General features: G+C 45.6%; 1 protein-coding gene across 1 annotated transcript in view; it reads right to left on the bottom strand.

Annotated features, from left to right (window-relative positions):
• Positions 1-25,401, bottom strand: part of LOC138258569 (uncharacterized) — a 104,194-nt gene that overhangs the window by 49,507 nt on the left and 29,286 nt on the right. Inside the window, exon 4 of the mRNA XM_069205939.1 lies at positions 5,510-5,637. Coding sequence (XP_069062040.1) covers positions 5,510-5,637 — 128 coding nt within the window. The remainder of the gene's footprint in view (positions 1-5,509; positions 5,638-25,401) is intronic.

Here is a 25,401-nt window from a genome sequence, read left to right on the forward strand (position 1 = left end):
AAGAATTGCTCCTTCTATAAGAAACGCTGGCATACATCATAATACATTATAATCTTAATTTCTGACTGACAGTAGAGAAATCTCTCATGGACTCCTTTTAATAGTTAAGGAAAATCCAATGTAATACTAAAGCCTAATTTTGACTAACAATTACAGAAAAGGTATCGTAGAAAAGTTACATTTTGCCTGCCTAAAGGCTCTGGAGGCATTTCTGTAAGTATTCTTTTGACTTCTGGAAGCTTGATGCTCCCCTGAGGTGAGGTGTGAACTGCACCCAGGGCACGGACAATGGGCCTTGGGAAGACCCTTGATGCACTTCAAAGATGCCTCCCCTGTCACAGGTAGGTGAAGCTCACACCTGGGTCTGCCTCCCCTTTTGTCTTTCTGGTAGCCAGGCACCAGTGGGAGGGAGATCTGCCCCAGAACTTGCTTAGAGTGACTACCAGAGTGGGGCTGTCAGTGACGATTCTCTTTGACATTGGAGTGTCACATCCAGCTTGACAGTTTGCTGGGGTTTTTCATATAACATTTAGGGTGTGCTTCAAAAGAGGGAAACAGAAAGGCAAAATACTTTGTGTGTATTCACTCTCTGGTTACTGAAAGCTCAGCTTAAATTTTACCAGACTTCCGTCTCAGTTTTTTTGGGGTCCAGGGACTGCCTAAAACTGGATTTTGATGTTAGATGTGGGAGGACACTGGGATTACTATAGTTTACTCCCAATGCACAGCCCCATCCCTCAGAGCCGAAGTTAAGTGTGGCCGAACACTTCAGCCATTTTGAAAATAGCCAAAGTGGGCAGGGTTAGCACAGCAAAACTTACCCCATTGGTTAGGGTGTTCCCAAGGGTCATTTCCACTCACAAGATTGTGCCAGGCAGTAACGTGCATCTTCAGAACCCACTTCAGAACACTCCTGCACATATGGAAGATCAGAAGAAGACTGAACCTGCTGCCTGAGACCTGAGAAGAGCTCTAAAGGACTAAACCTACTCTCCCTCATGTACCCAGGACAAAGAAGTGGACTCCAAATGTCATAAGGCTGACCTCCTGTTCATCCTACGGGGATACATCAAGCTCCAACAGGCTGTTCCTGCAACTGTCCAGCTGATCAGTGGCAACTGGATCTGGTCTGGACTCTGCCTGCCACCTGTGAGCCTCTATGTTCCTCCCCTGAGGTCCTGCGGGGCTTTAGAAGTGCACTCCTGTGATGGATTGTGACTTGAAGGACTAAAGTCATAATGTATATTTTATGCCCAGTATGAGCCTGGTTGGTGTATCCAACCCATGATCCATCACCATCAAATTGCACCTAGGTCCCAGGCTACCGCGACCATTGGCTATCATTTGGTCTTTATGCTTCTTGGTGTTATTTCTACTTTAAAAATTTTCAATTTATATCTCTGATTCCCCTTGTTGGATTTTTGTCATTTTGGTATAATTTTGTTTATGAAATGTAACTTTATATTTCAAATTTGGTTTGGGATTTTTATTGTTTTGTATTTTAACTTTATTACTGTTTTAGTACTGCATAAATAATAAAAAAAATGCATCTATAATAAGCCTGTTTGCTTTGCGCCACAGTTACCAGGGAATTGAGCTCAGGTTTAATTAGTGACTTTAGTGGTTCACCCTGACAAGGATTATCATTATTTTTTGAGGTGGGTACTTACGCCCTTCAGCTGAAAACAACATTTCTTACAGGGGATTTTTAGGGTGTAGGAGCGGGGAGTGGTAAGGAGAGGTAAGGAGTTTTTAGTGTTCAGGGGGAGGGAAGGTATATGGAGGTAAGGTTTTTTGGCTTCAGGGGCAGGTAGAGATAAGGGTTTTAGGGTTCAGGGGTGGGTAGAGGTTTTAAGCGTTCATGGTTTGTAGAAGTAAAGGGAATTAAAGGGTTTTTAGTGTTCAAGTGCTGGTAGTGTTAAATGGAGGTAAGGGTTTTCAGGGTTCTAGGGCAGATTGAGGTAGTGGGAGTTGAGGGGTTTCTAGAGTTCAGGGTGGGTAAGCTGATGGGTTTCTGGGGTTCAGGGCCAGGTAGAAGTAAAAGGATGAAGAGGGTTTTAGGGTTCAGAGGTGGGTAGTGTTAAAGGGAGGTAAGGGGTTTTTAGGGTTCTAGGGCAGTGGTTCCCGACCTTTTGTCTTCTGTGGACCCCCATTTTATCAATACTGAAACCTCGGAACCCCCACTGAATCACTATTGGAAACCAGGGACCCCCCCACTGAGACAATAGTGACTGCTGGGGACCATATCTGTTAATATTATTTAATTTCCTAAGCAGTCGCGGACCCCCTGAGAAGGCATCGTGGACCCCCAGGGGTCCCTGGACCACAGGTTGGGAATCACTGTTCTAGGGCAAGTCGGGGTAATGAGAGTTGAGGAGTTCATGGTGGGTGTAGGTAAAGGGAGGTAAGCTGAGGGGTTTTTAGGGTTCAGGGGCAGGTAGAAGGAGAAGGATGAAGGGGGTTTTAGGGTTCAGAGGTGGGGAGAGATCAAGTTTTTTAAGTTCAGGGGCGGGTAGAGGCTAAAGGCGGTAAAGGTTTTAATGGGTCTTGGTTGTTGGGGTAACCGAAGGGAAGAGGTTTCTAGGATTCAGGGGCAAGGAGAGGTAAAGCGAGGTAAGGGTATTTTGGGATTCGGGGGGGGTAGAGGTAAAGAGAGGTGAGGAGTTTTTAGGGTTCAAACGTGGGTAGAGGTAAAGGGAGGCAAAGGGTCCGACCTAATGCAGGTGAACTGCAGTCCTGCGCTCATAGGGCATTATGGTGATAGGGCCCAGCAGTGCTTAATTTGAGCTGCGGTTCCCGTTGAGGCCAGTGGGGGCCACCAGCACTCGTTTTTGGTATCTGCATCAGCCATTTACTGAGTGCAAGAGAGAGGAAAACAAACAAAACGGAAAGACATAGGAAGAGAAAGATGGAAAACTGCCAAAAAAGGGGAAAGCAGGAACCTGCAAGAGTGAGATGGAGGGGCAGAGAGGGATTGGTAGTGGTTTAGAGAGGCATGAGATGGAATTATGACTCCACTGCATTGGTTCTGGCAAACCAACATTTAATTGCACTGGCTGAGGCTTCTGAGAAGAGGCTTGGGCACTAGCACTCATTCTTTTACACATTAAGCCCTGGGACCAAGGCACACACCCCATGATCACAGGCTCAACCCCACAGATCACACAGACAGGCACATACCCAGGCTGACAGAGCCCAGACACACACCAACTGCTAACAGGACCCAGGCACACACCCCGCAGTCACATATCCCAGGTGCACCCCGACACTCACAGGGCCCAGGTACACACCCCAAGCTCACACAGCCCAGGCATACACCCCATGGTCACAGGACCCGGGAAAATACCCCACGGTCACAGGGCCCAGACACACACCCCACGTTTACTGGGCCCAGGCACACACCCCACGCCATGGCCCACGCACACACTCCATGGTCATGGCCCAGGCACACACCACTTGGCCACAGGGCCCAGGCACACACCCCACGCTCACAGGGCCCAGGCACACACCCCACGCTCACAGGGCCCAGGCACACACCCCACGCTCACAGGGCCAAGGCACACACCCCACACTAACAGGACTCAGGCACAAACCTCATGATCCTAGGGCCTAGGCACACACTGATACTCACAGTGCCCAGACACACAACCCACAGTCACAGAGCCCAGGTACACACACCCCACTCACAGGGCCCAAGCACATACCCTACACTCACAGGGCCCAGGTACACACCCCACGCATACAGGGCCCAGGAACACACTCTATGGTTGCAGGGCCAGGCACACACCCCACTCTCAATGGGCCCAGACACACATCTGATGCTCATAGGGCCCAGGCACACATTCTAGGGCCCAGGCATACACCCCATGCTAACAGGGCACTGGAACAAACCCCACGCTCACAGCACCCAGGCACACACCCCACGATTACAGGATCCAGGCACATATCCCACACACTCAGGACCCATGCACACACCCTATGACCACAGGGCCCAGGCACACACCCCATGCTCACTGGGCCAAGGCAAGCACTTCACCCTCACAGGGCCCAGGCACACACTCACAGGGCCCGACACACACCCCGTGCTCACAGCGCCCAGACACACACCCCATGCTCGCATGGCCCAGGAACACACCCCACACTCACAGGGCTCAGGTAAACATCCCATGCTCACTGGGCTAAAGCACACACCCCACGCTCACAGGCCCCAGGCATACCTCCCACAATCACAGGACCCAGGCATACACCCCATGCTTATAGGACCCAGACACACTCCCCACACTCACAGGGCCCAGGCACACACCCTATGACCACAGGGCCCAGGCACACACCCCACGCTCACTAGGCCAATGCACACACCCCACGCTCACAGTGCGCAGGCACATACTCCTTGCTGATAGGGCCCAGGCACCAGGCCTTAATTTGAGCCAGTGGTTTCCGGTGGGGGGCACTGGCCCTTATTTTTGAAGTCTGGCACTTATTTTTTTGTCGCAGGCATTTACTGCAAACAAATGACACATACGGGAAAGACGGAGGAAGAGAAAAACGAAAAGGTATCACAAAAGGGAGAAAGCAGAAAGCTGCAAAAGTGAGCTGTAAGGGCAAAGAGTGGCTGTGAAGGGATTAAATAGGCCCCAGATGACTTTAGGATTTCACTGCCTCAGTATTCCGTGCTCGCACATTTAATTGCAGCAGCCGCGTTTTTCAGAGGAGAGCTTTGGCCACCGGCACATTTTTCATTTTTATTTACAAATTAAGCACTGATTCTGCTATTTTGGACTAGCAATTAGGCCTGTGCGGAATTTAAATTTAGCTGTAGTAATCAGAGTAATTTCAATAATTTTACATTGCATCTTGTGATGCAAAATTACAAAACTTACGATTAAGTCTGTTTGAGTAATTAAGAGTAATATGGGCAAAAAGCCTAGTGCAGGAGCACAGAAATTACGTACTAAGAGATCGCGAGTGGTTGCTGTCTCCTGCAGTTCGTGTCCTGTAGCATTTAGTGCTATTTCTTAGTACACAATGCATTCTTGGGCCTATCTTGGATGTGCAGGTGCATTTCGCAAGTAGCGCTAAATGCTCGATTATGCTTCTCATATAACTACAAGTAAATTTGTGGTAATTACGGTAGAGAGAATTAACACCAGTTACACCCACCCCAACTTAGAATCCAAGACAGCAACACAACAAAACATTTGTGGTCATTTTAAGCCAAGTGCAACTTCTAGTATCCAGTGAGGTCTCCCAGCCTGTTCAAGCCATCTTTAAAAAATGTCTTTCTCTGGTCACAAAATGCACCCTTGTGCCATAGCAACATTATACAGTTCATCTCCCACTTAGCTGTCAGGTCTTGGACAAGGTATGTTGTGAATTGTGTATGATTTGCTTGATTGTGTAGAGTGTTTCTGAACACCCCACACAATCAATCAAAGGAATGTCAACTAGGTTTATCCCCCTCCACACATCCACCATACACACCTCCCTTTACATCAGTGCGTATCTGTACCTGCAATATTCCTTTTGCTGCATAACAAGGGCCCTCTGCTGGTTTTGGTGGTGAGCAGCCATCGTTTCCAAGCTCACGGTCCTTCTCTTGACCCCTGGCGGGTGCAGGGGGTTCACCCGCGAGCCACACTGCAAGATAGAAATACAACTCATTTTGAGTCTTAAGCTGGAAAGTGCAAAGGTGTTACTCACCCAAGACCAGAAGGTGCTTACTAACAATCTGCATTTTGAGACATATGTTCTATTCAGTCAATGCCTTCAAAGCCAATTAAATGCTGCCCTATGTGATCTGCTCCTTGTCCTCACTCAGAATCCTTATAATACACTTACCGGCCAGTCTGGATTAAGGAAGGTCAGATATATTTGTATGGAAAACTATTGGGACATCTTTTCATATCAGTTTCAAATAGAATTACAGTTAGTTGTTACAGAATTTATTTGCTCGCAATATATCCTAATGGAGGGAACGAACATTAAATATGCAGGATCACATAACCACCATCCTCAGAGATGTTTTAGGCTCCTTATCCATCCATAAGCATATTCTTTACCCACATCTACAACTAGGTGTGCAGCATTATCTAACCAAAGTAGTCAGACTCCATATACATATGTATCACTACTTCAAGTGCAATTACCAAGCAAATCAAAAACAGTTCCTCATTAACTTGATCCAGTCCATCTCAAGAATGCTAGCCCCTGAACAAACCCCCAGTCCCATCTCCCACAAAGCACACAAGTCACAGAGTATGTGTTCTAGTAGCCTACCTCACCTGCTCACTGGTCCCTGAGCACAACACACACACCTCTGCATGCCCAGAACTCCACTTACTAGACCAAACACACCTCTTAAACCTCCCACAAACCACACAATTCAAAGAGTATGTGCAGAACTCCACTCACTTGAACAAACACACCTATTAAATCTCTCACAAACCACACAATTCAAAGAGTATGTGTTCTCGCGGCCTACCTCACCTGCTCACTGGTCCCTGAGCACAACACACACACCTCTGCATGCCCAGAACTCCACTTACTAGACCAAACACTCCTATTCCACCACCCACAAACCACACAATTCAAAGAATATGTGTTCTCGCGACCCACCTCACCTGCTCCCTCAGCCAATCTCACACACATCTGCATGCCCAGAACTCCACTCACTTGAACAAACATCACCTACAAACCACACAATTCAAAGAATATGTGTTCTCGCGACCCACCTCACCTGCTCCCTCAGCCAATCTCACACACATCTGCATGCCCAGAACTCCACTCACTTGAACAAACATCGCCTACAAACCACACAATTCATAGAATATGTGTTCTCGCGACCCACCTCACCTGCTTACTGGTCCCTCAGCCCATCTCACACCTCTGCATGCCCAGAACTGCACTTACTGGACCAAACATACCTATTCCACCTCCCACAAACCACACAATTCAAAGAATATGTTTTCTCGCGACCCACCTCACCTGCTCCCTCAGCCAATCTCACACACATCTGCATGCCCAGAACTCCACTCACTTGAACAAACATCTCCTACAAACCACACAATTCATAGAGTATGTGTTCTCGCGACCTACCTCACCTGCTCACTGGTTCCTCAGCCCATCTCACACACCCTGCATGCCCAGAACTCCACTTACTTGAACAAACACACCAATTACACCTCCTACAAACTACACAATTATAGAGTATGTGCTCTTGCAACCTACCTCACCTGCTCACTGGTCCCTCAGCCCATCACACGCACCTCTGCATGCCCAGAACTCCACTTACTAGACCAAACACACCTCTTCCACCTCCCACAAACCACACAATTCAAAGAGTATGTGTTCTCGCGGCCTACCTCACCTGCTCACTGGTCCCTCAGCCCATCACACACACCTCTGCATGCCCAGAATTCCACCCACCTGCGCAAAGGGCAATGAAGAAGACTTGCGAGTCACATAGCCCCTGACCTTTGATCTCAAGGTGGAATAACTTTGTTGCAATGGCCGTCTAAGCTGATATCTGGCCTTTCAGGCTGCAGGAAAATCAACGCATAAAAACAATGAAATAAATAAAGTAGAAGACGCAGGAATCAGCTGTGGAAGTAGAATATTGTGAGGGAGCTTTTGTCCCCTCAGCTGAATTGAGGTAAAATCAGCAGCACAAAAAGGAAACAGCAACGCAACTTCCAGAGCTGAACCTTAAGAATGTGTGCCAAGGCACTGGATGATGCCCCTCGCACTGGCATATCCTGGCAATCCCCAGCAAAATAAGGTATAATGACCTCCTGCCTACAAGGCAAAAACTTCCTTGAACCTCGGTTTAAACCTTCCTGAGACATAGAGGGCCTTAAAGCTGTTTTTACTCAGTCTAGGTCATCCATTATTTGTTATTATTCAATAATTTAGTAATTCATTCATTAAAACATTTTCTTACAGTCCAATCGCATCACACGTTAATACTGTGACCACCTACTTAATGCACTGCTGTTATACCATGAACACCCTGCTTCCTTGGCTGCTGAATGTAGGGGTGGTGGTAAACTCCACTCCTCTGACGGAGTTCACAGAGTTTTGCCCACTTCGTGCTCTGCTTGGGGCATGGAGTTCTGGAAAAACTCCTCCAACAGCCACGTTGGCGGTTGTGAGATAGAAAATCGAGTGCTAGACCATCTCCCAGTGAGATTTCTCAACGCAGGCAGTTGCAGCAGGTCTCTACTGCTCATGCTGAGAAAGCTACCGCTCATGTAGAGAAAGCTGACGCTTACTTTGAGAAAGTTACCGATCAAGTAGATAATCTATTAGAGTGGCAGAAATAAGTAGCGCCATCTGACACTGCACATGGAGCCATTCATGCAGATTGTACAGCACGGGGCAAGCTACCTGCACTAAAAATCAGCGGGAGCAGCGCGATGCACGGAATTCTGCCACTCGTGGAACTCAGGGGAATCTGGCTGAGTTTTTAGGTACCTTCGCGGAATTCTGCAGAGTGAAACTAGGCGAGTTCCGCCCACCCCTAGCTGAATTGTCTTCAGTTCTTGGCTTCTTTTTCCCAGTCACATTATATGGACTGTATCCTTTCAATACTGCCTCCCAGATATTAGAAACAAGACCATCAATGGGACTTAATGAAGCACATGGCTTGATTTTACAGATAAGCTATAAAAGTACCACAGTAGAGATGATAGATACATTTAGACACCAGGTATAGGAAATGAGTTGATAACTTTTATAAAACAGACATAAGAAATCTTGAACTACTGAATTAAAGATTCTGAAATGTATGTACTGTGGAATAGGAAATACTTCTATGGAATGGAACTTTTTCAAACTGAATCGTAATAATAGCCAACAAAGAGTTATGAGTATTCGCCTGCATGTAAATGGATGTAGAAAGGAGATTTGCAATCCTTAAGTAATTGGTGGTAGGGATGTTGAATGCTCATGCATATTTTTGGAATTTGAAAAGCATTAATTATTAAGACAATAGTTCTGGACTGCGTAAGAACACATTTCTGTTAATGGAAGTTATTGTTCAGGTCCAGGTGAAGGGCTGCTTTTCAAATCCAAATTGAATCTCGGAAAGGACATTTGAACTAATATAAAATTTTGCTGTATAAGCTTTAGAGTATGAAATGGATAAAACGTTTAAAAAAACTCTCCGTCTGTAAAGTAAAAATCATTTTAAAAAAAAGAAATTAAATCTTAAATTTGAAAACAATATGTAAAACTCAGCCAGTATGCTTTGCATTAGCGTATGCTCTTTTGATCTATAGAGAAAATACCCTGAGAAAAATGTTTTATTGGATAACAAATAGGGTTAATGCAAAGTTGCAATGATTTTTTTAAACTAGTTAATTGTTACTTTAAATATTTAGGAAAGTGACAGCAGTATAGATGCTGATGATGAGGTCATCAGAATCAGATTTTCGCACAGACCTCATAATCTACTGTCTAAATACATGAAGAGTGAAATGAAGATTTATATTCATAACCTTAACTTGTTGTTGTAAATCTAAAGATATGGAATGGCAGAAGCACCATTTAAGGCCAAGACAGGTCAATACTACTCCCATGAGAGCCATTACATAACACTGCTCGTACCCACTGCTTTCGTAGGCTTGGGGAGATGGGCCGCCCAATGTCTACATTCACTTATAAGTCCTCCCACTGCCTGCAGCGTCTGATTGTGAACTGGGACCAGTGGGTCAGATACTACATCCACACATGCATGGGGTGCAATATGTAGCCCATTAATGTGTACAGTAGGCTTTGGTGCTATCGACATGCTTTAATTTAACATTTGCAAGCTAAAATATCAGAAAATTGGGTAGCTTCTGAGAAAACCAGCAAGCAGTAACAAGACCAGGCTTCTCCAATGAGTAGCTCGTGGGCTATTGGTAGCTCCTCAGCTACGTGTAAGTAGCTCTCCTGTGTGCAGCGCCACCTACAAAATGTGCAGCTCTTGGGTGATTTAACGTAAGGGAACAAAACTTTTAAAGTGCATATTTGAGATGAAAAATGTGTGAATTTTCAGATCTCATAAGCTGCTATTTGGAAAAAAAGGGTTGGGTTTCCAAAATATATTTAAAGCTGATATTCGAGTGATAAATTATATGGCCATTGGGAGACTTATTACTAACTGGTTTACCTTGATGCTCTGGCATTGCCCTTAAAAAGCAAAGTCATTAAATGAAGGTATTCCAAATTGACAAAGCCATTTTTACAATACTACTGGCAACCATCCTGGTGCAGGGAGGTGATCACTGCTTGTAATCTTGCTTAGGGTGGCCACTAAGGTAATCCTGTACGATGCGGTCACTGTCACAAACTTAATCATAGTAACTCAAGGATGATGTTCTATGGACATAAGTAGCTCTTCCTACAAAATAGGCTGGTGAGCTTTGAACAGGACCAAAGTTTTGTGTTTAGAGTGAAGGTTGTTGTACCTGTTTGAGAAACGTCAGGCTTGTTGTTGAGCTGGTGTTGTGTTGGCCCACTCCCTTTGTGAACAATAGTGACCAAGATTATTGTGACTCTGTCTGGGTAAATGACAGGAGGGAACCTAGAGGAACCCGTTTGGCAAGGTACAATGAGCTGCGATGAAGCAGACGGCGACGCAGAGGTCACATGAAGGAGAGGCCACCAGCGCCTTCCGACGCCTTGGCAACAGAAATCCATGACTGCTTTTGCCAAATACCTGTAAGAATGACATTTCTAGGAATAAGAGATGATTCTTTTGGGATTATGACCTGACACCCATATTTCAGTGTTGTTAAAAACAGCTTTAGCTGGTATTGTCAGAGTTCTTGTGATTCAATAAAGCCAAAAGCAGTTTAGAGAATTCTACTGAGTAAGTGCGCCTTGGGTCTGCCCTCTTCATCCATTGGCTTCCATGTATTTTTCAAGGTTTGTCATGTTCTGATGGACTGACCATCAATATTATAACATTTTAAAGATGTTTCTGTTGCACCCTCTGTGTTCCTATTACATCTTTGTCATAGGATTAATTACTCCATTTGCTAAACTGCAGATGGTACATGAGGTGTAGCTCAGTACTGGACACAATGCTTTTTTGATGCATTTCCTTTGATTTCACAACAACATTTTGAATGTAGAGTTCATAACACTCTTCTGTGAGGGTGCAGCACAACTCTACTAATGCAGTCTGTTCAGCAAAAGGTCCTTCAAAACATTGTATTATTATCATATTACTAATAATAATATCTTTATGATAGTTATTTTATACCTACATACAATTGAATTTAATAATAAACCTTGTTTTCTTCTCCTACAGGGCTGGATTTGTAATATTTCATTCTATGAACTGAAAGCAAAACAATTTATAGCATTAAATGTAACAAGCATTGGCAACGCCAAGTGCCCTTGCCTTTTGAATTTGCCATTGCAGACCTATTGACTTTGCCAATAGGTTCTGTCAATGCTGTTCAGCAACAACAATACGAGAAGAAACAATGGTTACTGTCAAAGCGGAACAATATAGGGAAAGAAACCCACAATGATATTTATGATCATGCGTCACCATTTGGGTGTCATTTTTTTAAATGTACTGTTCCAAGATGTTGGACGCTCATCTTGGAGCTGTAGATTAAATAACTAAATAAAATATGCACAACTGCATATTTTCAGAAAGGAGCAGCCAAGTAGCAAAGAGCTGATGCTGGGCTCTCCCCCCAAATAAATATAAACATAACTAAATAATAAATTATATATATATAAAAAATAAATAAAAAACAAAACAAAAGGGTAGGATTGGGGGAAACACAGAAGAGTGGTGGTGAAGGAATAAAGTAAACTCCAATGATGAGTGGAGGCGGTAAGCCATGATGGGCAGGGGAGCCACAGAGACAATGCCTATTTAAAAGAAAAACCTGAGACGACAGGAAGCGTGGGGGAAGGAACGGACGAGGTTGGGGTGTAGGACAGCAGCAAGGGCAGCATGGGCTGCTGGAGGGCGTGAAGGGGAAGGGAAGAGAGAATGAAAGTGTGCTCACTAGCATGGAGTGCTAAAATCAAAAGCAAAGATGTATATCCTTGTATTTAAGGAGTGGAGAGATTCAAGTCATCCACTCAAGAGTGTAGTAAAGAAGCTATGCTCCAGGGGAGGGACAAACACAAAAGGAGGAAAAAATGCCTGTGCCCTTTTGAACAATCATTGGTTAAGCAAATCATTCTCACTGAGTATTAAGCGAAGGTCCTGATTTAGAGGTTGGCCATCGGGGTACTCAGTCGCAATCACAACAGAGAACTCACTCACCAAACTGGTGGTCTGCACAAATATACAGATTTGCTAATGTTTACTTTTAGGATATTGTTATTATATTGAATGTAGTGGTTTTTTAAAAAAAGTGCGTATAGCTTTTACCTTTGTTACAAAATAGTTATATTTCATTGACATTGCTAATTAACCCCTTCGCTGCCAGGCCTTTTCCCCCTCCTGTGCCAGGCCTTTTTTTGCCTATTTGGGGCAGTTCACACATAGCCCCTCATAACGTTTTGTCCACATAAGCTAGCCAAGCCAAATTTGCGTCCTTTTTTCCAACATCCTAGGGATTCTATAGGTACCCAGACTTTGTGGGTTCCCCTGAAGGAGATCAAGAAATTAGCCAAAATACAGCAAAAATGTTGTTTGTTTTTTAAAAAATGCGAAAAAAGGGCTGCAGAAGAAGGCTTGTGGTTTTTCCCGTGAAAATGGCATCAACAAAGGGTTTACGGTGCTAAAACCACCATCTTCCCAGCTTTCAGGAAAAGGCAGACTTGAATCAGAAAACCCAATTTTTCAACACAATTTTAGCATTTTACTGGGACATACCCCATTTTTACTATTTTTTGCACTTTCAGCCTCCTTCCAGTAGGTGACAGAAATGGGCGTGAAACCAATGCTGGATCACAGAAACCTAAACATTTCTGAAAAGTAGACAAAATTCTGAATACAGCAAGGGGTCATTTGTGTAGATCCTACAAGGGTTTCCTACAGAAAATAACAACTGAAAAAGAAAAATATTGAAATTGAGGTGAAAAAAACATCAATTTTTCTCTACGTTTTACTCTGTAACTTTTTCCTGCAATGTCAGATTTTCGAAAGCAATATACTGTTACGTCTCCTGGACTCCTCTGGTTGAGGGGATATATACGGCTTGTAGGTTCATCAAGAACCCTAGGTACCCAGAGACAATAAATGAGCTGCACCCTGCTGTGCGTTTTCATTCTATACCGGGTATACAGCAATTCATTTGCTGAACTATAAAGATTGAAAAATAGCTATCAAGAAAACCTTTGTATTTCCAAAATGGGCACAAGATAAGGTGTTGAGGAGCAGTGGTTATTTGCACATCTCTGAATTCCGGGGTGACCATACTAGCATGTGAATTACAGGGCATTTCTCAAATAGATGTCTTTTTTACACACTTCTTATATTTGGAAGGACAAAATGTAGAGAAAGACAAGGGGCAATAACACTTGTTTTGCTAATCTATGTTCCCCCAAGTCTCCTGATAAAAATGATACCTCACTTGTGTGGGTAGGCCTAGCGCCCGCGACAAGAAACGCCCCAAAACGCAACGTGGACACATCACATTGTTTGAAAGAAAACAGAGGTGTTTTTTGCAAAGTGCCTACCTGTAGACTTTGGCCTCTAGCTCAGCCGGCACCTAGGGAAACCTACCAAACCTGTGCATTTTTTAAAACTAGAGACCTAGGGGAATCCAAGATGGGGTGACTTGTGGGGCTCTGACCAGGTTCTGTTACCCAGAATCCTTTGCAAACCTCAAACTTTAGCTAAAAAAACACATTTTCCTCAAATTTTGGTGAAAGAAAGTTCTGGAATCAGAGAGGAGCCACAAATTTCCTTCCACCCAGCGTTCCCCAAATCCTCCCGATAAAAATGATACCTCACTTGTGTAGGTAGGCCTAGCGCCTGCGACCGGAAATGCCCCAGAACGCAACGTGGACACATCACATTTTTTGAAAGAAATCAGAGGTGTTTTTTGCAAAGTGCCTACCTGTATATTTTGGCCTCTAGCTCAGCCGGCACCTAGGGAAACCTACCAAACCTGTGCATTGTTGAAAACTAGAGACCTAGGGGAATCCAAGATGGGGTGACTTGTGGGGCTCTGACCAGGTTCTGTTACCTAGAATCTTTTGCAAACCTCGAAATTAGGCTACAAAAACACATTTTCCTCACATTTTGGTGACAGAAAGTTCTGGAATCAGAGAGGAGCCACACATTTCCTTCCACCCAGCGTTCCCCCAAGTCTCCTGATAAAAATGATACCTCACTTGTGTGGGTAGGCCTAGCGCCCGCGACAGGAAACGCCCCAAAACCCAACGTGGACACATCACATTTTTTGAAAGAAAACAGAGGTGTTTTTTGCAAAGTGCCTACATGTAGATTTTGGCCTCTAGCTCAGCCGGCACCTAGGGAAAGATACCAAACCTGTGGATTTTTGAAAACTAGAGAACTAGGGGAATCCAAGATGGGGTGACATCTGGGGCTCTGACCAGGTTCTGTTACCCAGAATCCTATGCAAACCTCAAAATTTGGCAAAAAAAACATGTTTTCCTCACATTTCGGTGACAGAAAGTTCTGGAATCTGAGAGGAGCCACAAATTTCCTTCCACCCAGCGTTCCCCCAAGTCTCCAGATAAAAATGATACCTCACTTGTGTGGGTAGGCCTAGCGCCCGTGACAGGAAATGTCCCAAAACACAACGTGGACACACCACATTTTTTTTAAAGAAAACAGAGGTGTTTTTTCCAAAGTGCCTACCTGTAGATTTTGGCCTCTAGGTCAGCCGGCACCTAGGGAAACCTACCAAACCTGTACATTTTTGAAAACTAGAGACCTAGGGGAATCCAAGATGGGGTGACTTGTGGGGCTCTGACCAGGTTCTGTTACGCAGAATTCTTTGAAAACCTCAAAATTTGGCTAAAAAAACACATTTTCCTCACATTTTGGTGACAGAAAGTTCTGGAATCTGAGAGGAGCCACAAATTTCCTTCCATCCAGCGTTCCCCCAAGTCTCCAAATAACAATGATACCTCACTTGTGTGGGTAGGCCTAGCGCCCACGAAAGGAAATGGCCCAAAACACAACGTGGACACATCACATTTGTTCACAGAAAACAGAGGTTTTTTGCAAAGTGCCTACCTGTGGATTTTGGCCTCTAGCTCAGCCGGCCCCGAGGAGGGGGGCAGAAATGGCATAAAGTAAATTTGTCCACCACCCACCCACCCAAACCCCTTGCCCGGGAGCGACCCTTGCCTAAGGGGTGCCAAAAAAAAAATCCCCAGTGCCTAGTGATTTCTGCCCCCTTGGGGGCAGATTGACCTAAAAATCGGCCAATCTGCCCACAAGGGGGGCATAAATGGTCTAAATACAATTTGCCCCCCAGGGGAGCGACCCTTGCCTAATGGGTCGCTCCCCATCTCTAAAAAAACAAACAAACAAAAAAAGAAAAAAACACAAAACAAATTTGCCCTGGCGCCTAGAGGTTTCTGCCCCCCCCCTGGGAGCAGATCGGCCTAATAACAATAGGCCGATCTGCCCCCAGGGGTGGCAGAAAGGGCCTAAAATAAATTTGCCCAATGGGGAGCGACCCCCCTAACCCCCCCCTCCGGAGCGACCCTTGCCTATGGGGTCGCTCCCCCTGCGTGACATTGGCACCAAAAAAAAAATCCCCTGTGCCTAGTGGTTTCTGCCCCCCTTGGGGGCAGATTGGCGTAGCAAAAATCGGCCGATCTGCCACCAAAGGGGGCAGAAATGGCGTAAATACAATTTTCCCCTCCAGGGGAGCGACCCTTGTGCAAGGGGTCGCTCCCCATCTGTAAAACAAAAAAAAACAAAAAATCCCCGGTGCATCAGCCTAATCAAAATAGGCCGATCTACCCCCCAGGGGGGCTGAAATGGCCTAAAATAATTCCCCCCCCCCAGGGGAGGGACCCTTGCCTAAGGGGTCGCTCCCCTTAGGTGAAATTCACGTAAAAAAAAAAAAACTTCCTGGAGTCTAGTGGTTTCTGTCCCCCTTGGGGGCAGATTGGCCTCATCAAAATAGGCCAATCTGCCCCCAAGGGGGGCAGAAATGGCCTAAATATAATTTGCCAACTAGGGCAGCGACCCTTGCCTAAGGGGTCGCTCCCCACACCTAAAACAAAAAAGTAAACAAAAAACAAACAAAAAAATAAAATTATCCCTGGTGCCTACAGGTTTCTGCCCCCCCCCCCCCTAATAATAGGCAGATCTGCCCTAAGGGGGGGCAGAAAAGGCCTTTAAAAAAAAATGCCTCCCCTGGGAGCGACCCTTCCCCAAGGGGTCGCTCCCTTATGACAATTTCACACAAAAAAAAAAATCCCTGGTGTCTAGTGGGCGTTTCAAAAGCCGGATTGCAAGCAGTCCGGCTTTTGAAACGCTCGGAGAGACTTCAAATGGAAGGAAATACATTTCCTTCCCTTTGAAGCCTCTCCGGGCCTCCCCCACGTGATCGAAAGAGAAATGCAAAGCATTTCTCTTTCGATCGCGCTGGAAGCTCGAGTGCGCTGACAATCACAGGGGGGAGGGGGTGGGGGAGCACAGGGGGGGAGCGCTAGCGCTCCCCCCAGTTCCCGTGCCTTGGACGAGGTGACCTCGTCCAAGGCACCCGGGAACCACTGCCTTGGACGAGGTCACCTCGTCCAAGGCATGCAAGTGGTTAATAGTGCCACAACTTTATTTTTAATTATATTACCATGCTGTTTTCTAATATTTTAAATACGCAACATATGATGATATAGTGAGCTATAGATAGATAGATAGATAGATATGAATCTTTCAATGTACTTACTTGTTTTTGTCGATATTCTGTTCCACAGTATTTGTGACTCAGTATGTTAGTAGTTTAAATACAAAGTGTGTAAAGTCAATGGCGCTCATTATGACTGCGGCAGTCTTTTGCTAAAGCCGCCGCAGCCACGGCCTCCAGAAGACCACCAGTGTTGGCAGTCTTCCAACTGCCATATTATGAATGCCACCTGATATCCGCACCGACGGCAGTCAGATATCTGGCAGCATTCACTACAGCGGTCTGTGGCGCTTAGGCGGTCCCACTGCCAACCCCGCCACGCCAGAAAAAGACCACCCACAAAATTACGACCAGTAATTCTGTGTGGCAGTCTTCTGGTGGCGTGGCGGTGCTGGCGATGGGAGCGCTGTTCCCGTACCCTAATGGAGGAGCACCTCATCGGACGAGGTAAGTGCTGTCTGCAAGGGGAGTGGAGTGGGGGTGTGTGTGAATGTGTGTGTGTGTGTGAGTGTGTGTATGCGTATCATGAATGTGTGGGGAGGGAGAGGGAGTGTCTGTGCATGTGCGTGTGCCTGTGTGTAAATGTGGCGATAGTGATGTGTGTGCATGCATGTGGACGGGGGGTGGGGGTGTGTGCATGGGTGAATGTGTAAGGGGGGGTGTGAGTGAGTTTGTGCTGGTGCGTGTATGCATGGATGTAGTTGAAGGGAGGGGGTGGGGGATGGTGATTGTATGCATGCATGAGTGATGTGTATGCGTATGTATGAGTGTCTATGAGGAGAATGCTGCGAGTGCGTGTATGAGTGGGGATGTGTGTGTGTGTGTGTGGGTGCATATGTGCGTGTGTCTGGAAGTGTTTGGGGGGGTATCCTCGGGATACCTTACCACCAGCATTTTGTGGCGATAAGACCGCCAGGAAAATGCTGGCAGTGTCCCGAGTCAGAATAACCTTGGAGGTTATCTGACTCCCGCCGGGCTGCAGGTGGAAATCTCCAGCCCGGCGGGCCACGGTAAAATGGTGAGACAGGTGGGGACGCGGCGGTTTGGCAGTGGCCAAACCACCGCAGACGTAAAATGGTGGTCTGCACTGCCGGTCCTGCGGCGGTGAGACTGCCACAGCGGAGGGCCAATATTTTTGGAAGATGTTATTTTTGACATGATATTCTGGTGTCACAATATTGTTGTTCTCAATAATCTGTCATAATCCAAAACTGCTGTGCACTGGAAGATTTTAATCAATGCCAGTTGGGGAGGTGCATAGATCTGAAACATTATATCTGGCAAGGAGGGGCCATGAGGGACCTGACGTTACCACTGAATGCACTGCTTTGATAGCATTCATGGAAATTACTTAAAATGGTTAGGATGGGAAGATGCTAACCTTTATTGTCACTGTTGCTTTTAACCAGATATCAGATAGTTCTTGAAGCAGGACTTTAGGGTCAACCATACTAAATGCATGTGAGAGGTCTAAGAACATCTCTGACACCATATTTATTGTGCTTAGAATTGTTCTGACCTTGTCTGGGGAAGTTATCAAACATGATTTGATAACTCCCTCATGGGCTAAGACATGTTCCCATCAATCGGGAATCAAATTATTTTCCAGGCAGGTAGTCAAATGCTTTCCCATAACTTTTTTATAGCACCTTGACTAATGCCTGAAGCAAGGTTACTAGCCTGTAGTCGATTATATACATAGGTCACTAGCCGGATTTATTCGGAGTTGGGCGACCTGGCTGAATTTCAATTTGTCGGGTATCTTTCAGGACAGGAGGCAAAACAATTGACACTACTGCCCATACCCTGTGCCATGGTGTAGAGTATATTAAATATGGCGCACACGTAATGGTGATAGGGGGGCGCAAGGGGCCACAAGAAAAGTAGAACTAAATGTTATGTAGCACCACTTTTCTTAAATCTGGCCCTAATTTCTTTCCATACACGCTGAGCTCCATTTTGAATAGAGCATGTTATATCCCTTGGTACAGAGTTATAGAGTAGGAAAGCATGATTCCACGTCTCCCACCAGGAAAAGCAACTCCGCGTTCAGGGTGGTCATAAAGTCCCATATTTTCCAGAAGTGAATCGAAGTAAGCAGCGGTCATTCTATTGGTTTGATAGGGGATATTAAATTTAATAACATGATACTTAGTGGGGTAATATTTTTGTAAACAATAGGTAGTACATCATATTACTGTTTTATTAGAGACAGGTAGAAACAAAATGGCTGCTTCTATGATCTACCAGGGTCTTCAATAGTGAGGTTTGGAAAAAATTACCTATGAAAGAGTTTATGGGCTAAAGCAGCCTTTGAAGTTGGGATAACTGAGATGTTTTAAGAAAAACCTCAGAAATACCCTTAAAAATCTCAATAAACTACAGGCACAGGTATGAATTAAAACCCAAAATAACTGAAATTCACAAGTTATGGTTAGCCCTGCAAGCTATAAGTCGCTTCTGAGTGAATGTATGGGTTCTTATGATGATATTCTACATCCACCTTCTATAGAAGTGTACACTGACCAGATGCACAAGGTCTTGGGCTGTGCACATAAAGGGTTCGGCCGCAGGCCCCCGCCTAGGGGCAGACCTCAAACCGTGCCCACCCCGAATGGCCAATAACCACACATCTGCCATGGGCTGCTCTTCATGGCCAAATGGTTAATACTGACAAGCTCTTTGCTGATTTCGGTTTGTGTTTCTGAAAGAAAACATTTTTTGCTGTTGAGTTTTTGTTATTGTTTAGTGCGTTTACTGTTTTTTTAATTATGTTTTAGCAAACAGTGACTTTTTTATTGCTTTACTTATTTTTGTAATTTTCTCCCATCGTTCCATAACCAACTGTTGGACTCTGTTCTCTGCACCTCAAGTTGATCTTGCACACCATGGAGTGCAGTGTGTGAACACTTAGGGCTGGCTTGTTTTGTCTTTGCTCTGCTTGGTTCATCACCGCTCCATGAACATTTGCAGAGTGTCACCCTTCTGTGCTCCAGCAACCAAACTCTCCAGATGGCATCTCAAGTACTCCGTCTCATGCTTCGACCCGAGGTGTCTTCTCGTATTCGCAGTGCTGAAGCTGTAGCGCCTTCTCTGGCCCTTCTCCGCTTCTGACCACAAATCTTGCAGGTGTCCCTCTTGGCATCCAGCTTCTTCTCACCTGGTGGATGGCTGAGGGATTCCCAAACCATGAAAAACCGTACGCTCTTCTCAGGTTCCAGTGCACATCTGATAACTTAAGGTCTTTCCATAGCCAAATTATCTCGGTGGTAGGCGTGTGCTTTGGTATCTTACGTATGAATAAACATTTCTTCAGTTCCTTTCAGTTACAGTGATGTTGGCTTTGGTTATGCCCAGGTTGGACTTTGCCAATGCACTATATGTGGTCCTGCCAAAGTACCTGCTGAGAAGACTACGGACTGCGCAGTGGCCAGGCTGGCTCTCGGTATCCTAGACGAAAGCACATAACTCTATACTTGCGTAATCTGCACTGGCTTCCCTTGGAAAAATGTATTCTTTTCAAGTTCTCTCCATTAATGCAGAGTGCTCCATCATTCAGGACCTGAATATTTATCTGCCAGGATTGCCTACTATAGCCTGATAAGAGTCTGATGTTCCATCAATAACCATTTGGCCAGGTTTCCAAGAGTTTGTCTGGCTAAGGCAGACAGATGTCCTTTCTCTTTTTTGGGCCCAGTGGGTTGGAACAATGACAGGTAATCGATGAAGCATTATTTAAGAAAAAACTCAAGACTTGGCTCTTCTGGCAGTAGCTGTCATCTCCCGTGCTTTCTCTGACTATACCGTGCAGCGCCGAGACACTCTTTTGAATAGCTGTGCACTTTAGAAATCTCTCTACATTAACATGAACATTAACATATCTCTTGCCCTTCAGATGAATAAGTTCAGGCAGACTCAGAAGATGGACCTCCAGTGCCCTTCTGCATAATGTCCATCTGCCACTGCTCAGAATAGTGAAACAGAGCCACAAAACCTCACCTGCACCTGTCCAGGTCCCTTGCTCCTCACAAAATTGTGGATGTGACTCTTCTTCAACACTACTTGATGTGATGTGAAGTTATCAGAACTTTAGCTTAACAAACCTTTTAGCCAATGAAAAGCTCAAAACCTCAGACTCCCTTTTAAAAAATGAAACCCTCTGCAGACTCTGCTACAAATCTGCAGACTACAGAGGAAATCCTGCCTTCGCCGCTCCGTGTGCAGGGTCTGCGGACTCGAGTCTGAGACTGCTGACCTGACGTGATAAAAACTTGAGTTCACTAAGAACAACCCTCCTAAAAGTCTATTTGCTTCAATGACACACCTAAGTGGAATCTTTATGTAGGGAAAGTTGATATTTTTATATGACCCCAAGCTGTGTTGATGGACTACGGACTATGGGGGTCATTACGACCCTGGCGGAACAAGTCCGCCAGGGCCGTGGGACGCGGTGGCACCGCCGACAAGCCGGCGGTGCCCCGCGGGGCATTCTGACCGCGGCGGCTCAGCCGCGGTCAGAGAAGGGAAACCGGCGGTCTCCCGCCGGTTTCCCGCTGCCCCAAAGGAATCCTCCAAGCCGGCGCAGCATGCTGCGCCGGCATGGGGATTCCGACTCCCCCTCCCGCCATCCAGTTCCTGGCGGTTCTCCCGCCGGGAACCGGATGGCGGGAGGGGGAGTCGCGGGGCCCCTGGGGGCCCCTGCCGTGCCCATGCCTATGGCATGGGCACGGCAGGGGCCCCCGTAAGAGGGCCCCTAAAAGTATTTCAGTGTCTGCAAAGCAGACACTGAAATACGCGACGGGTGCAACTGCACCCGTCGCACCTTCCCACTCCGCCGGCTCTATTACGAGCCGGCGTCATCGTGGGAAGGGAGTTTTCCCCTGGGCTGGCGGGCGGTCTTGTGAAGACCGCCCGCCAGCCCAGGGGAAAACTCGGAATACCCTCCGCGGTCTTACGACCGCGGAGCGGTATTTCGGAGGGGGGAAGCCTGGCGGGCGGCCTCCGCCGCCCGCCAGGCTCGGAATGAGGGCCTATTTTTGGGAGAGCAGACTCGATACTCCTAAAAGAGCATCTTGCGCCCGTAGTCTTGGTATGGAACTGTCAATCTCAACAGGTCCATCACTTGAGCCTGTGGCCCATAGTCTGCAGTCCTGATCCTGCGACTACGAACCTGGAAATGGGATCCTATCTGGGTCCACAAGTTTCATAGTCCATGGTCTCAACGCAAGATCAAAATTTGGAAATGGGAACCCGCGTGGTTTAATGAGTTTCATAATCTGCGGGCTCAGGATTAAGACTAAGAACCTGGAAAGGGAACCTAAAATGGGTCTAGTTGTTCGATAGTCCATAGTCTCAATACCAGAAATGTGGACCCGGAGTGTCTGTGGCTGCTGAGGTCTGTAAATCTCAACACCACCAAATTTTATTATCAATTTTTGATCTAAAGTGAGGCCCTTTACTGAGTCCTGGAGACCAGGGCGTATCCATCCTGCCCCCCTATGAGCTCTGCATCCTATACATTTCCCCTGCAGTCAGCCAATTAGAGACTTTGGGCCTATGAACCTGGCTTTGGGTTTGAGGATCCGAAATAGAAGTTTCAAGGAAAAAAGTTATTTTGTGCAATTATTTTTTTTAATTTAGTTGCGTGCACAGACTGTCCTCGAAAGTGGGTTCACTGACAATTTATGGACTAACAGTTCATGTGACACTAACTTTTCATCCCTTTAAAGCCTACTGACACATTTTTGTAACGCTAATTTCTTGAAAACTAAAGCTTGATTTACATCAAACCAGATCAGGCCCTGCATCCAAGTTGTGCACGTAATTATTATTACAGTAGAACTCTTTCGTGCAGATTGGTCTTACAACTCCAAAGTTATTAGCAAAACTAATAAATACCTTTTTAATTTTTAATGGACAGTGTGACTTAACCAGTGGTTTTACAATTTGCATTTTCAATCTTAACTCCGTTTGAACTGGCCTTAAGGGAATTTCATTTTTTTAAACATATGTAATAGTATTATAAACAAAACTAATCATAACTTCACTTCAACCTTCAGTATTTTCAGTGATATTTTTTATCATATCCCACCTGCAACATTTCCTGGAATCTACCCTCCCATAGGTGCCCGTCCCCGCTGTGCGCAGTCTTTGCACCGCACAGCAGGAATTGAAGGCTAACCAACTGCATGCTAGCAATTTCTGCTGTGCTGGCCTGCAGGGCCTGACCTAGGGCCATTCCACCCTGGGTGCATCTTTACTCCACTAGGCACAGCCAAGGACCGTGTGCCACTTGGGGTCGCTGCAGAGGCTGGCCTACAGCCCGGCCCTGTGCCCAACCGACCTATGACAGTCAACCCCTGCTGCAGACACCTGTAGGCTGTGCACTGTGGGTGATGGCCAAAGGCCCTGCTTTTGTCCATGCCTTGTGCCTAACTCCTGCATGTGGTCACTGTCCGATCACAGCTGTAGTGTGCTAAATTATTTGTTTTTAAATTTTTTAAAGATTCAAAGCCCTGACACCCCACGAGGAAGCCCAGGATTTGTGAATCTAGCTCAGGGTTCATGAATCCAGTTCTGCAAATGATTTTATAATATTTATGTCAATGGGGTAGGATCCCTTTGGGTTCTCCTATAGGGGCCTGAGGGTTTGAGTAGGTTCATCCTGTTCCCTTGTACACTTTCTAGAACTTGTTCTCAACACAGTGCTCCATGTTGCATCGTGGTGGCCAAAACAGACATTTCTGTGCTGGCTGACCAATCAGAATGTAGCAGATTTGAGAATCTTCATCCAGATTTGCAACTCTGCAATGGAGTACGGAAGAAAAGGCTCCTTCATCCTATGATATGCTTTTATAATTTGAACTTGATTCACAAAGCCTTTGTGGAATTGGGAAAACATGATTTATCTGTGAATTACTGGTTCAGGTATGTCTGTCTTCTGAACCTTTTCAACCCAAATTTTATTATCAACTTTTAACTGCTGATCAGATTTCCATCAAACCAAGCAAAGCCACTTACCTAAGTAAATGTTTACTTTCAGGTCAGGTTTGGTGTAATTCAGTTCATTCTTGGGTTATATATCAGAAAACAAAGAAGCAAAAGGTAATTAAAATAGAAAATGTTACTTTTTTGAGTCCCTGCTACCCTCTTATTTTAGTCTTTTCCACAAACTTGCTATCTTCTCATGGAATCCGATTATCACTTTTGATTTGACCATAACCCTCCTCAGCCAGGTCTGGTGGCTCAGTGGAATAATGCATCCACTCCAGAGGTCTGTGTTTGGCGCAACTTTAGATTGTGGAAGATCCACTCAGACCTTCCTCCTTCCGAGGTAGATAAAATGGGTACCTCTGGGCTGGGTAACAACAAACATTAATTATCTATCTATAATGCCAAAAGACTTTGCATGACTGAAAGTGCCCTCTACAAATATGCATTTTATGTGATTAGGAAAGTGGGGTCACCAAGAATTCTGCCCTTAGAAGGAGCCATGAAACTCATCTTTTAACTCATCCGAGCATTTATTAGCTTTGGATAACATCAGCCATCATTTCATGGTAGAATAATTCCAATACACATGACCAGTGGCTGCTGGTTAGGCAATCCTGTTTAATATTTATGGATATATCTATCAGTGGGAGGTCAAAAGCACCTTTGCAATGTGTGTAACCACTGCTTGCTTCACTTGCTTTTTACTTTTAAATAGCTGCATTGATAAGCCTCAATGCATTCTGGGCTAACTCTGTATATTGTGTAACAAACAGTACATCACAGTGCACTGGTATTAAACGTCTGCTCCCAGAATGCAGCCACCTCGCCTACTACTGGCTGACTTTATGCTGCCTTTGATGCTGTACGGTGCTCCGCTACAGTTTTGCTATGTTCTCGCTATACAAATACCTTATAGATGCATACATATTGTACCCGCATAATTCTGTGTGTTAAACCAGTGCATTCAGCACCATTGTTTATGTGGAACAGAGGAAAGGCGGGTCTGAAGCAAAGCGCAATCAAAGCAGAGAAGATGAAACCAGACTCTCCTTGGGTGAAGTTACCAGAGACTCAGGCTTCACTTACCTATTCTTGTACAGGGAGACCATGTGGGGCCTCCAGAGTCAGGTTTTACTGTGTGTCCTCACCACCCAGAGTTAGGAAGACAGTGCTGGTTACACAAACCTGCCACATGACATCCGCAGGTCACCCGTGGTCTTCTGGTCCATCACCTGCAGGTGCCCATGCAGAATGGTGCCCTCAGGCAGGAGCAAGGCACCACACCCAATATCCAGGCTTTGGTCTCTCCTGGGTGGAGGACCAGGTCTGAGATGCTGCCTCTCACCTGTTGACTTACCTTAAAAATCTTTTCTGAACCAGACACAAAGATCTCCAGACTTGAGTACTAATGTACAGAACTATAACTGGAAGTCTTTCCTGTAGGACACTCATGAATAAGCCGGACAAGTATGTCCTTTCACAAAGTGTTAATAACAAACCTTACACCTCTGCAAGGGAGTCCGACATGTGGCGATTAGTGCAGTTTTTTCTCCAAGTGAAGCAGGGAGTGTAAAAACTCCATGAATTCTGCCGGATGAGCAGAGTTTAC

Source organism: Pleurodeles waltl, chromosome 9 (genome assembly GCF_031143425.1).
Source record: "Pleurodeles waltl isolate 20211129_DDA chromosome 9, aPleWal1.hap1.20221129, whole genome shotgun sequence".
Lineage (NCBI taxonomy): Eukaryota > Metazoa > Chordata > Amphibia > Caudata > Salamandridae > Pleurodeles > Pleurodeles waltl.